General features: G+C 49.4%; 1 protein-coding gene across 2 annotated transcripts in view; it reads left to right on the top strand.

Moving 5' to 3' along the window:
* Positions 1-1,063: 1,063 nt before the first annotated feature.
* Positions 1,064-13,193, top strand: part of UACA (uveal autoantigen with coiled-coil domains and ankyrin repeats) — a 143,999-nt gene continuing 131,869 nt past the window's right edge. For both annotated transcript variants that reach the window (XM_075346087.1, XM_075346085.1), the window contains exon 1: positions 1,064-1,222. In XM_075346087.1, the coding sequence (XP_075202202.1) occupies positions 1,175-1,222 (48 nt within the window). In that variant the 5' untranslated portion in view covers positions 1,064-1,174. The remainder of the gene's footprint in view (positions 1,223-13,193) is intronic.

Here is a 13,193-nt window from a genome sequence, read left to right as displayed (position 1 = left end):
GCCGGTAATGTGAACTCACTGCCAACCGTGAGAAATGCAGAGTGTGCTCACAGGGACTCTATCTAGTCTTCTATCTATTTCTCTATCTCAGAATGAAATGACTTTTTTTTTTTAATGTGCTTTATTGCATTGAATGCATTAAAGCACATGTACCAACCCGCACGTGGCAATACCGCGAACAATACAGCGGTAAAACCGCAGCAAACTGCGGCAAACCGCATGCGGTTTTCGGGTGCGGTTTGCCGTGGGGTTTTTTTACCGCGGGTGTGGTAATCTTTCAATGCCTGCGGAATTTTCTTGAGAAAATTCCATTTTCCAGTGCGCACAGGGCCTTACAGTGCCCTACACAAACACTGGCAACTACACACAACAACATCTATATATATATAACAAAAATCATACATTAACTACACAATACCTAAATTCTAGAATACCCGATGCGTAGAATCGGGCCACCTTCTAGTGTATATAAAAATATGGCATGATGTCCTTACATGAGACAATCCTACAGCGCTCCTTGTACTGTGACTCAGGGGAGGATGCTCACAGCAAGCATGAGGGGGGGGATTTACTGGAGAGGAGGTGAATAATGCCATGTTAATAGCTGCAGTCATTCCTCCCAGAGCAGACCTCCCCAGTCACACCTCCTATATACACTATGGCCATGTCTCCTCCACCTGCGTGACGTCACACGTCCTATACACACGGCTATATAAGCTATGGCCATGTCTCATGCCTTCTCCACCTGCGTGACGTCACACGTCCTATATACTCGGTTATATACATTATGGCCATGTCTCATGCTTCCTCCACCTGCGTGACGTCACACGTCCTATATACACGGTTATATACATTATGGCCATGTCTCATGCCTCCTCCACCTGCGTGACGTCACGCTCCCGCCGAAAGGTGTGTCCAAAATCTAGGAAAAAAAGTTCTCAGAGGAAGTCCCGCCCGCAAACTTTTCCTAGATGTTGATTGGTTGCAGGGAAATCAATCTCCACCGAGGTTGGAATCTGATTGGTTGTGGTTAGAAGAGCGCTGCAGAGCCCAGGGGCAGAATACAGGGAAAGTGACGGGAGTGAGTGCGGGAGAGGCGAGAGGACCGGAGCACGATGATCTGAGGACCGGGGAAACTGCGACCTTTGCACCAGCGACAACTGCAAGAAACAAAATGAAGAGTTTAAAGTCCCGACTGAAGAAGCACGAAGTGACCATCACAGTGAGTGCATGCGGGTGGGACACATGGGGTCAGGACTGGGTCTGTGCCTCAACCTGACACTGCAATGGTTCATAGACCACCCCCCCCCAGTCTGGCAGGGCTTGCTGGGATTTGTAGTTTTGTTATTGCACAGTTTTAACCCCTTAGGGGCTGCAGGAGATCACTCCTTCCTGTGCTCAGGGCGTGCAGTGGTTAATTGCTGCTCCTATTTGTAGTGATTAGCGGCAGCGCTGCTCCTGCCTCGGGTCATCGCCTGCAGCCCGGGGTTCTGAGCTGTGGGTGGGGTTGGGCATCAGGTTCCTCTGTTCTTTGCCCATCCTGCTTGTAATGTGGTTTTACTATCCTGCACAGGGTGACTTGGTACCTACATCTCATGGCTTTTACTGGCGGCCATTCATGATCCCGGAGCCGTGGGTGTACGGTTATTGTTTGTGGGGTTTAGGTGCGTCCGGTCACAATGACAACACCTGCCCTAATTGTTTTCTACACAATGATGCCGACAAATATCAATACATTGCACAGGACGCCATTCATAGCTGTAGACATGGGTGACGGCCGAGCCTCCCATACACCTGGCCATTTCTGCGCTTCCATCAGACGGATCGTTCCCCACGGATCCTCGCGGATAAGTGGACGTTTGTCATCTCCGCTGCCCAAACCTTGGTCCAGTTCGCTCGTCATTCCGGTCAGACAGAATTACTCTACCATAGTCCTTACTGGTTTATTGGGGCGTGAATTATTCTTATTTTATACACGGTCAAATGGGAACAGGAAATTCCGAGGATCTTTATTTCTACAGAAGAATAATGGGGGCGACTTTATTTCGGGATTTCTAGTGTAATGTGATGGTTAATGGTGTATTCCCATCTTATTAAGTGGTCGCATATTGCTGGGATTTCCCAACACTTTATGGCCGATGCGGACCTAGGAGGACCCATCTCTGGGACATTGACTTTTTATGCTCAGTCCCGACTTGAGTCGAATACGATTTAATTTCTCACCATCTGACCAATGCCTTTATGTTTGGGATTTGCAAGGTTTTGGTGATGACATTTGGTGCTTTACACCCATTTTTGCACAAAAAAATACTGCATTTATCTTATTTGTTTCTGGTTAGTTAAATTACCGTACTACTCTGGTATTGGCAGGAGGGACACATTTTCTTCTGACATTTGTCCTCCCATCCTTATTTCATCATAATTCATCAGTCATGGTTAAAGATTGCTGTCATCTGATAAGAAATATCAAAATCTCTGCAGATATAGAATACATTTTTGCTGTTCTAGATAAAAATCTTTACAGTCCTAATAAATTAGTACACGTTAGTATTATTACCCAGGGTAGACACAAAAGTCCTATGGCAGGGGTGTCAAACAAATTTTCTCAAAGGGCCACATCAAGATTATGGTTGCCTTCAAAGGGGGCCACTTTTAGTTGTAAGTATTCATTGTTAAACATGGTACGAGCAAGGACTATAATGTACAAACTGTCCAGGGGCTATGCGAGGGCCGCCCGTGGGCAGCGGGGTCATGCGAGGGCCTCCCGTGGGCAGCGGGGGGGGTCGGGTCGGTCGTGCGAGGGCCGCCCGTGGGCAGCGGGGGTCGTGCGAGGGCCGCCCGTGAGCAGTAGGGCACGGTTCAAGGGTTGTAGGGTCAAAGGCGCTGTCCTGGACCTTATTGTATAAGATACGCTGCATTTGCTCTAAATCAAAGATGGCTCCTGCTCCCTTTGCTTGGGCTGGACCTTATGCTAAGTAGTGGCTGCCTCCGTGCTAATTTAAAGGTTCAAAGATGGAACCTGCTCCCTTTGGTTATAACACCCCCTTTAAATGCCTGCTGACCTCGTCCCCTCGATTTCAAAGATGGCACCCGCTTCTTGGGTTGGTGCCGCCCCTCTCCTAAGCACTGGCTGTGTCTGCTCAGATTCACAGATGGCACCAGCGCCCGTTTTGCTGGCTCCGCCTCTGGCAATCGCTGGCTGTGTTGACGTAAAATACACACTACGCTTTGGATGCTCTATGAACTGACCTGCGGTCTGGCTTTCTGAGCTGCAGCATGTCCATTTATTTTCTTTTTCGCTCCTAATTGGGAGACCCAGACAATTGGGTGTATAGCTACTGCCTCCGGAGGCCGCACAAAGTACTACACTTAAAAGTGTAAGGCCCCTCCCCTTCTGGCTATACACCCCCCCCCCCCGTGGGAGCACGGGTCCCTCAGTTTTTTGCTTTGTGCGAAGGAGGTCAGACACGCACGCATAGCTCCACTATTTAGTCAGCAGCAGCTGCTGACTATGTCGGATGGAAGAAAAGAGGGCCCATACAGGGCCCCCAGCATGCTCCCTTCTCACCCCACTTTCTGTCGGTGGTGCTTGTTAAGGTTGAGGTACCCATTGCGGGTACGGAGGCTGGAGCCCACATGCTGATTCCTTCCCCATCCCCATTAGGGCTCTGGGCGAAGTGGGATTTTACCGGTCTCCAGGCACTGAGACCGTGCTCCATCCACAGCCCCTGGAGAAGCCGCTGGATATGGAGCTGAGTATCGTCAGGGACATGGCCCTGCTCCGTCAAGGTACTCTGTGTCCCCGTGCATACGCGCGCACACCGCAGCATTGCTGGGTGTGTTAGTGCGCCGTGGACAATAGCGCTGCTGCGCTTGTGCCATTTCCTCACTTCAGCTTAGCTGAGTGGGTAGACTCAGGGAGAACGGTCGCGCCGGCCGCTGGGACTGCGACGCGGCTGGGACTTGTGGTGCGCCGGGGACTTCCGCGCTGACCGTGCATATATCACGGCCGCGCTTATTACTACAGTCCCCGGCTTTTGCGGCCTAGTTCGTTCGTTCCCGCCTCCGCACCTGCCAGTCAGGAGGAGGGCGGGACGCTGTACAGAGCATCAGCGCTGAGGGCTGGAGTCTTTTTTTACATACTCCAGCCCTCACACCAGGCACAGTAGGACGCAGTTTCCCGCACTTTGTTTGTGGCACGCCCACGGTCCGCCCCTCTTCACTGAACGCCGGCAGCCATTCCTGCCTGCACGCTGAGCTGCAGAGGGGAGACGGGGAGACCCAGACACGGGATTCTACGGCCTCATACCCGCTGTTCAGCGGGCGGTAAGCAGCCCTCAAGGGCTCACCCCCACTTGTGCCGTTTGTATACTGAGTATTTTGTGTTTGCAAATACTTTGTACTGTACGGTCGCTGGTGATTCTCGGCTATATACCCTCCTAGATTACAAGGATGCAACAGCATGTCGTCCGCAAAACGCAAGGGTGCTAAGGCACAGACATTATATGCTGCCTGTACCGCATGTGGGGCTGCTCTACCGGCAGGTTCCACTGACCCCCATTGTGTGCAGTGCTCGGCCCCTGTGCAACTTGCACAGCCGGGGCCTCTGCTGGACGTGACCCAGAGTGTACCACCTGTGAATGCTGTCCAGGTGACAGGAACGGAGTTTGCAGCTTTTGCTGACAGATTGTCTATGACCATGTCAAAGATTCTTGAAACATTGCAGTCTAGACCAGTAACTCAGACCATGGACACTGTGGCATCATTGCTCCCTGGTCCCCCTCAGCTGGAACACTTCCAAGCTCCGGGGGTGTCACATGCACCCCAGGGTGACGATTCTGACTCAGACAACAGTCCCAGACAACCTAAGCGGGCTCGTTATGAGGGGCCCTCAACTTCGTCTCACTGGTCAGGATCCCAGCGGGACGAATCTATGGGTGATGAGGCGGATGTAACTGATCAAGATTCTGATCCTGGGACCGCTCTCAATCTGGATACACCGGATGGTGACGCCATAGTGAATGATCTTATAGCGTCCATCAATAGGATGTTAGATATTTCCCCGCCAGCTCTTCCTGCGGAGGAGGCAGCTTCACAGCAGGAGAAATTCCATTTCAGATATCCCAAGCGTAAATTAAGCACTTTTCTGGACCACTCTGACTTTAGAGATGCAATCCAGAAACACCACGCTTATCCTGAGAAGCGGTTTTCTAAACGGCTTAAAGATACACGCTATCCTTTTCCCCCTGACGTGGTCAAGGGTTGGACCCAGTGTCCCAAGGTGGACCCTCCAATCTCCAGGCTTGCAGCTAGATCTTTAGTTGCAGTAGAAGATGGAGCGGCACTTAAAGATGCCACTGACAGGCAGATGGAGCTCTGGCTGAAATCCATCTATGAAGCTATTGGAGCGTCGTTGGCACCAGCTTTTGCAGCCGTATGGGCACTCCAAGCCATTTCAGCTGGGCTTATACAAGTCGACTCGGTCACACGTACATCTGCCCCGCAGGTGGCACCATTGACCTCTCAAATGTCTGCATTCGCGTCTTACGCGATTAATGCTGTCCTGGACTCTACGAGCCGTACGGCGGTGGCGTCAGCCAACTCCGTGGTTTTGCGCAGAGCCCTGTGGTTGAGAGAATGGAAGGCAGATTCTGCTTCCAAGAAGTGCTTAACCAGTTTGCCTTTTTCTCGCGAACGATTGTTTGGGGAGCGTTTGGATGAAATCATTAAACACTCCAAGGGTAAGGACTCATCCTTACCTCAACACAGACAAAACAAGCCCCAACAAAGGAGGGGTCAGTCTGGTTTTCGGTCCTTTCGAGGCTCAGGCAGGTCCCAATTCTCCTCGTCCAAAAGGATCAGAGAGGCTCAGATTCTTGGCGGACTCAGTCACGCCCAAAAAAGACAGCAGGAAGAACCGTTACCAAGACGGCTTCCTCATGACTTTCAGCCTCCTCTCTCCGCATCCTCGGTCGGTGGCAGGCTCTCCCGCTTTGGCGACATTTGGCTGTCACAGGTCAAAGACCGTTGGGTGAAGGACATTCTGTCTCACGGGTACAGGATAGAGTTCAGCTCTCGTCCTCCAACTCGTTTCTTCAGAACTTCCCCACCGCCCGACCGAGCCGATGCTCTGCTGCAGGCGGTGGCCGCTCTAAAGGCGGAAGGAGTGGTGACTTCCGTTCCTCTTCAGGAACAAGGTCACGGTTTTTACTCCAATCTGTTTGTGGTGCCAAAGAAGGACGGGTCCTTTCGGCCCGTCCTGGATCTAAAGTTGCTCAACAAACACTTAAAAACCAGGAGGTTCCGGATGGAATCTCTACGCTCCGTCATAGCCTCAATGTCTCAAGGAGATTTCTTAGCATCAATAGACATCAAAGATGCTTATCTTCACGTGCCGATTGCGCCAGAGCATCAGCGTTTTCTACGCTTCGTTATAGAAAGCGAACACCTGCAGTTCGTAGCGTTACCTTTCGGGCTGGCAACAGCCCCTCGGGTCTTCACCAAGGTCATGGCAGCAGTAGTAGCTGTCCTGCACTCGCAGGGTCACTCCGTGATCCCGTATTTGGACGATCTACTTATAAAGGCACCCTCTCAAGAGGCATGCCAACACAGTCTGGACGTGGCACTGAAGACTCTCCAGAGTTTCGGGTGGATTATCAACTTTTCAAAGTCAAATCTAACCCCGACCCAATCACTAACATATCTTGGCATGGAGTTTCATACTCTCTCAGCGATAGTGAAGCTTCCACTGGACAAGCAGTGCTCTCTGCAGACAGGGGTGCAATCTCTCCTGCAGAACCAGTCCCACTCCTTGAGGCGCCTCATGCATTTCCTAGGGAAGATGGTGGCAGCAATGGAAGCAGTCCCTTTCGCGCAGTTTCATCTGCGCCCTCTACAATGGGACATTCTCCGCCAATGGGACGGGAAGTCGACGTCCCTCGACAGGGATGTCTCCCTCTCTCAGGCAGCCAACGACTCTCTCCGATGGTGGCTTCTTCCCACCTCATTGTCAAAAGGAAAGTCGTTCCTACCCCCATCCTGGGCGGTGGTCACGACAGATGCGAGCCTATCAGGGTGGGGAGCAGTGTTTCTTCACCACAGGGCTCAGGGTACGTGGACTCAGAGAGAGTCCACCCTTCAGATCAATGTTCTGGAAATCAGAGCAGTCTATCTGGCTCTGCGAGCCTTCCATCAGTGGCTGGAGGGCAAGCAGATCCGGATTCAGTCGGACAATTCCACAGCGGTGGCGTACATCAACCACCAAGGGGGAACACGCAGTCGGCAAGCCTTTCAAGAAGTCCGGCGGATTCTGACGTGGGTGGAAAACACAGCATCCACCATATCCGCAGTTCACATCCCAGGCGTGGAAAACTGGGAAGCAGACTTTCTCAGTCGCCAGGGCATGGACGCAGGGGAATGGTCCCTTCACCCGGACGTGTTTCAGGAGATCTGTCGCCGCTGGGGGATGCCGGACGTCGACCTGATGGCGTCACGGCACAACAACAAGGTCCCGGTTTTCATGGCACGGTCTCACGATCACCGAGCTCTGGCGGCAGACGCCTTAGTTCAGGATTGGTCGCAGTTCCGACTACCTTATGTGTTTCCACCTCTGGCATTGTTGCCCAGAGTGCTCCGCAAAATCAGGTCCGACTGCCGTTGCGCCATTCTCGTCGCTCCAGACTGGCCAAGGAGGTCGTGGTACCCGGATCTGTGGCATCTTACGGTAGGACAACCGTGGGCGCTACCAGACCGTCCAGACTTGCTGTCTCAAGGGCCGTTTTTCCATCTGAATTCTGCGGCCCTGAACCTGACTGTGTGGCCATTGAGTCCTGGATCCTAGGGACCTCAGGTTTATCTCATGATGTTGTTGCCACCATGAGACAGGCTAGGAAACCATCCTCCGCCAAGATCTACCACAGAACGTGGAAGATATTCTTATCTTGGTGCTCCGCTCAGGGAGTTTCTCCCTGGCCATTTGCATTGCCTATTTTTCTTTCCTTCCTGCAGTCTGGGTTGGAAAAAGGTTTGTCGCTTAGCTCCCTTAAAGGACAAGTCTCTGCGCTATCCGTATTCTTTCAGAAGCGCCTGGCGCGACTTCCTAAGGTACGCACGTTCCTGCAAGGGGTTTGTCATATCGTTCCCCCTTACAAGCGGCCATTGGAACCCTGGGATCTGAACAAGGTTCTAATTGCTCTCCAGAAGCCACCTTTCGAGCCTATGAAGGAGATTTCCTTTTCTCGGCTTTCACAGAAAGTGGCTTTTCTGGTGGCGGTCACGTCTCTTCGGAGAGTGTCAGAGCTGGCGGCGTTATCTTGCAAATCTCCCTTCCTGGTGTTTCACCAAGACAAGGTAGTACTGCGTCCAATTCCAGAGTTTCTTCCCAAGGTGGTATCTTCCTTTCATCTCAATCAGGATATCACTTTACCATCTTTGTGTCCGCATCCAGTTCACCAATTTGAAAAGGGTTTGCATCTGTTGGACCTGGTGAGAGCACTCAGGATCTACATTTCACGCACGGCGCCTCTGCGCCGTTCGGATGCACTCTTTATCCTGGTCGCTGGTCAGCATAAAGGGTCGCAAGCTTCCAAATCCACCCTTGCGCGGTGGATCAAGGAACCAATTCTTCACGCCTACCGTTCTGCTGGGCTTCCGACTCCTTCTGGACTGAAGGCCCATTCTACCAGAGCCGTGGGTGCGTCCTGGGCATTACGGCATCAGGCTACGGCTCAGCAGGTGTGCCAGGCGGCTACCTGGTCGAGTCTGCACACTTTTACCAAGCATTATCAGGTGCATACCTACGCTTCGGCGGATGCCAGCCTAGGTAGACAAGTCCTGCAGGCGGCGGTGGCCCACCTGTAAGAAAGGGCTGCCTGACAGCCCGATCACGAGGTATTCTTTTACCCACCTAGGGACTGCTTTTGGACGTCCCAATTGTCTGGGTCTCCCAATTAGGAGCGAAAAAGAAGGGAATTTTGTTTACTTACCGTAAATTCCTTTTCTTCTAGCTCCAATTGGGAGACCCAGCACCCGCCCTGTTTTTTCTTAGGGTATTTGTTTTTCGGGTGCACATGTTGTTCATGTTGATAAGTTACGTTCTCCGATATTGTTATCGGATTGAATTTGTTTTTGAAACAGTTATTGGCTTTCCTCCTTCTTGCTTTTGCACTAAAACTGAGGGACCCGTGCTCCCACGGGGGGGTGTATAGCCAGAAGGGGAGGGGCCTTACACTTTTAAGTGTAGTACTTTGTGCGGCCTCCGGAGGCAGTAGCTATACACCCAATTGTCTGGGTCTCCCAATTGGAGCTAGAAGAAAAGGAATTTACGGTAAGTAAACAAAATTCCCTTCTTTGCGCAGACGCGAGTGTTTTGAGCAGGAGAACACAGTGAAATTTTGCGGCATCAGTAATCCTGATCATGGGCGTTCTCCCACCCAGGATGCCAGCGTCTCTGGAAGAGGAGCTATAATGGGGTCTAAGGGGAAAATGTTTCTTCGTGTGGAGACTGACCAACCAATATGGCTGGCAGTGAGGTTAAGGGCCACCTTTTGACTTTTAGGATTGCTATTTCTAGTAGGTGGCACTAGAGTTCGTCCCCTTCCTCCCTGAAGAGACAATCTGGAAGTTTGCTGCGTCCAGAATGGTGGCACTTAAGATCGTGGTCCCGTAGCCTTAAAGAAAATCACAAGCAGTGGACACAGAAGTACCGACTAGCCGTACTGGGAAAGTGCAGAGCCGTTCGTTCTGTATCTTGACCTCACAGTCGCAAGCCACAAAAAATGTGGCGGCCCGGATTTGGCCCACGGGTCTTGAGTTTGACACCACAGCATGGTTGCTAAACAGCGCGGATTCCAGAATGATGCAGAATGTCAGCTGATAAATTATACCAAACCCTGAGAACAACAGAGATTTGTGTTGATGTATTTAGCTCATGGAATATTGCCTAGATTGGACACAGTAGCAAACTGTGAAGTGTTCACCCCCTCCCGATCAGCTGTGCTTGGTGCTTGTGGCCAGATGTGATCAGTTGCAGAGCTGCACAGCTCCATCGTCTGTGTAGTAGCTGCTGCCCCGGTACTGCAGTATTGGCCCTGTGCAAAGGAATAGAACTGTATCTGTAGTACCTGGCAGTTGTTGGAGCTGTGCTGTTCTGCTCCGCAGCTGACATCTGGCCTACAGCAGCACCGAGAACAGCTGATCTGTCTCACACCTCCACCGATCTAATATTGATGACCTATCTGCTGGAAAGGTCACCGATATATAGTAGTGTAGCAACTCTGAAGACACAAGTCCATCAAGTTCACTCTATAAAATGTTAAAGGAGCTATCTGGTCTAAAAAGAAATAAATAAAATAATAAATGGAGGCACCCCCCCCCCCCCCCGCCCCCCGCCTCCTGTCACCTCTGGGATGTAGCCTGGACAGCAATGAAAACACAAATATAAGTTGTAGACCAGTGATATCCTCAATGTTGTAGTCCAAGGGTGTCCAACTTGTCGATGTCTCCGGGCCACATTGGAAGAACACTTATCGCATGTTAAATAAACAAACCTTAACAAAAGTCGATGAGCAATAAATGGTTCTCTGCATACGTATTGTAATATCTTCAACCAAAGGTGAGCAAATGAAAATCCTTACATAATAATCATAATTATGGAGCGGGTTATTCGGAGAGGCTTTCAGAATAATCAGGTCCTACGTTTTTGATTGATATAGAAAATGTTCATATCTAAGTAATAAAATATCATTCATATTTTTATTTTTTTTTATTGTAAAAAAAAAAAAAAAAAAAAAAATGGACATAAATCTAGTGACAAGTTTTAGGTTTTCTTTTCTATTACCTATCCTCATCCATGGAATGACTTCTCAATCACTGGGGTCCTGATTGTTGGGACCCCAACGATCCTGAGTGTGAATGGATTGTATGTGCATATGATTGATGACTGCTCCAATCACGTGACCCAGGTTCTCGGGATCGGTGGTTGTCCCAGTAGTCAGACCCCCAGAGATCATGAAGTTATTCATCTAAAGGCCCAGTCACACTAAACAACTTACCAGCGATCCCAATAACGATACAACCTGATGAGGATCGCTGGTAAGTTGCTAGGAGGTCGCTGGTGAGATGTCACACTAAGCGACACTCCAGCGATCCCACCAGCAACCTGACCTGGCAGGGATCGCTGGAGCGTCGCTACACGTGGAAGCATGCTGCGCTTGGTAACTAAGGTAAATATCGGGTAACCAACCCGATATTTACCTTGGTTACCAGCGCACACCGCTTAGCGCTGGCTCTCTGCACACCTAGCCACAGTACACATCGGGTTAATTACCCGATGTGTACTCTGCTACGTGTGCAGGGAGACGGCTTCTGCGGACGCTGGTAAGCACGGTAAATATCGGGTAACCAAAGGAAGTGCTTCTTGGTTACCCGATATTTACATTGGTTACCAGCGTCCGCAGAAGCCGGCTCCTGCTGCCTGCACATACAGTTGTTGCTCTGTCGCTGTCACACACAGCGATGTCTGCTTCACAGCGGGAGAGCAACAACTAAAAAAATGGCCCAGGACATTCAGCAACAACCAGCGACCTCACAGCAGGGGCCAGGTTGTTGCTGGATGTCACACACCGCAACATCGCTAGCAAGTTGTGCTCAGCAGCGATGTTGCTAGCGATGTTGCTTAGTGTGACGGTACCTTAACTTACAAATACGAGAGAATCCCTTTTAAACAGGTTGTCCACCATTTAAAGGGTATAAAAAAAATAAGTGCCTAAATAGTAACAGGTGGGAAGTTGCAGCCTACCTGCCTGTTATGCCCAGCGCCATTCTTCTCCACCATAGATCAGTCACAGACCATTCCTGCCGGCAATTCAGCTGCTTCTGTTGATGGTTACAATAGAGCGGCGGCTTCTCATCGGCTCTGCTCTGTAGATAGGGCAGGACAGCCAACGGCCTAACTGCAGGGAGACAGTTGTCAATCAGTAGGACGTCGGCCGTCTCGTTCCTTCTACAGAGCAGCATGGATAAGTAACCACCACTCTGTTGACAAAGCCACTATATCACTGGTAGGAGAGATCTGTGACCACTCTGTGCTGGTGAAAAATGGCATCGGGCACCACAGGCAGGTAGATGGTACTACCTGCTCGTTGGTGCTTGAGCACATTTTATTTTCTTTTAAAAGTCACAGATATAACCTTTTTTAATATTTATTTGCTCATAGGCCTGCAGACTTAAAAAAAAAAAAAAAATAATGAGGTATTGCTAGAATTCACTGAGACTGCTGTATATACATCACATAGGATACACTGTAACTAGTCTTCATACATCACATAAGAAGCACAGAGACTATTCTGTATGTACTTCAGATAGTCAGGATACACTGATAATCTATGCCATACATTTCATAAGAGATGTGAGACTGCGTTATATTCATCACATGATCTGCAGTATACATCACTTATAATTCGCAAAGACTGCTGTATATACATCACATAGGATTCACTGATAATCTTCCACATCCTTCATATAGGAGATGAGAGGCGTATGTATGTATATGTGTGTGTATATATATATATATATATATATATATATATAATGTGTGTGTGTGTGTGTATATAGTATATATATATATATATGTATATGTATATGTATATATTGCGCCTCAAGAGAGTACATAATAACCCTGAGTTTTTCCTGCAACAGGCATCTGATCTGAACAAACGCCTATTAGAGCGCGGGTATCCCATGTCTGTTATCAATGTGGCCTTTGAAAAAACTTTAAACTACGATTCACAATCCAATAGAGGTATAAATAAGAACAAAAACAAGAATAAAAATAAAAACATTCATGCCAGTTGAAATACAGTAACAACCGCAATTACAGACAAATGTGTCTTTAACTTCAAATTTAATTCAATGTATGACACAATAAAATCTAGTATCAAAAAACACTGGCATTTAATTATAAAAGATAAAGACCTCAGTGAAACAGCTACCGCTGGCCCTCTGATTTCATACAGGAGATGCAAAAATATAGGAGATATTCTTGTTAATAACCGCATTACTACTCCCAAAGAGGGTACATGGCTAGATCGGAATAAACCTAAAGGAAATTTTAGGTGTGGAGGTTGCCCTTTTTGTGACTATCATTGCACAGGAGATACCCTGAAAATCGGCAGCGAGTTCTTTAAAGTTAATGA

This window comes from Anomaloglossus baeobatrachus, chromosome 4, assembly GCF_048569485.1.
Source record: "Anomaloglossus baeobatrachus isolate aAnoBae1 chromosome 4, aAnoBae1.hap1, whole genome shotgun sequence".
Lineage (NCBI taxonomy): Eukaryota > Metazoa > Chordata > Amphibia > Anura > Aromobatidae > Anomaloglossus > Anomaloglossus baeobatrachus.
The sequence above is the reverse complement of the archived record's forward strand: the minus strand, read 5'-3'. Positions and strand labels throughout refer to the sequence as shown.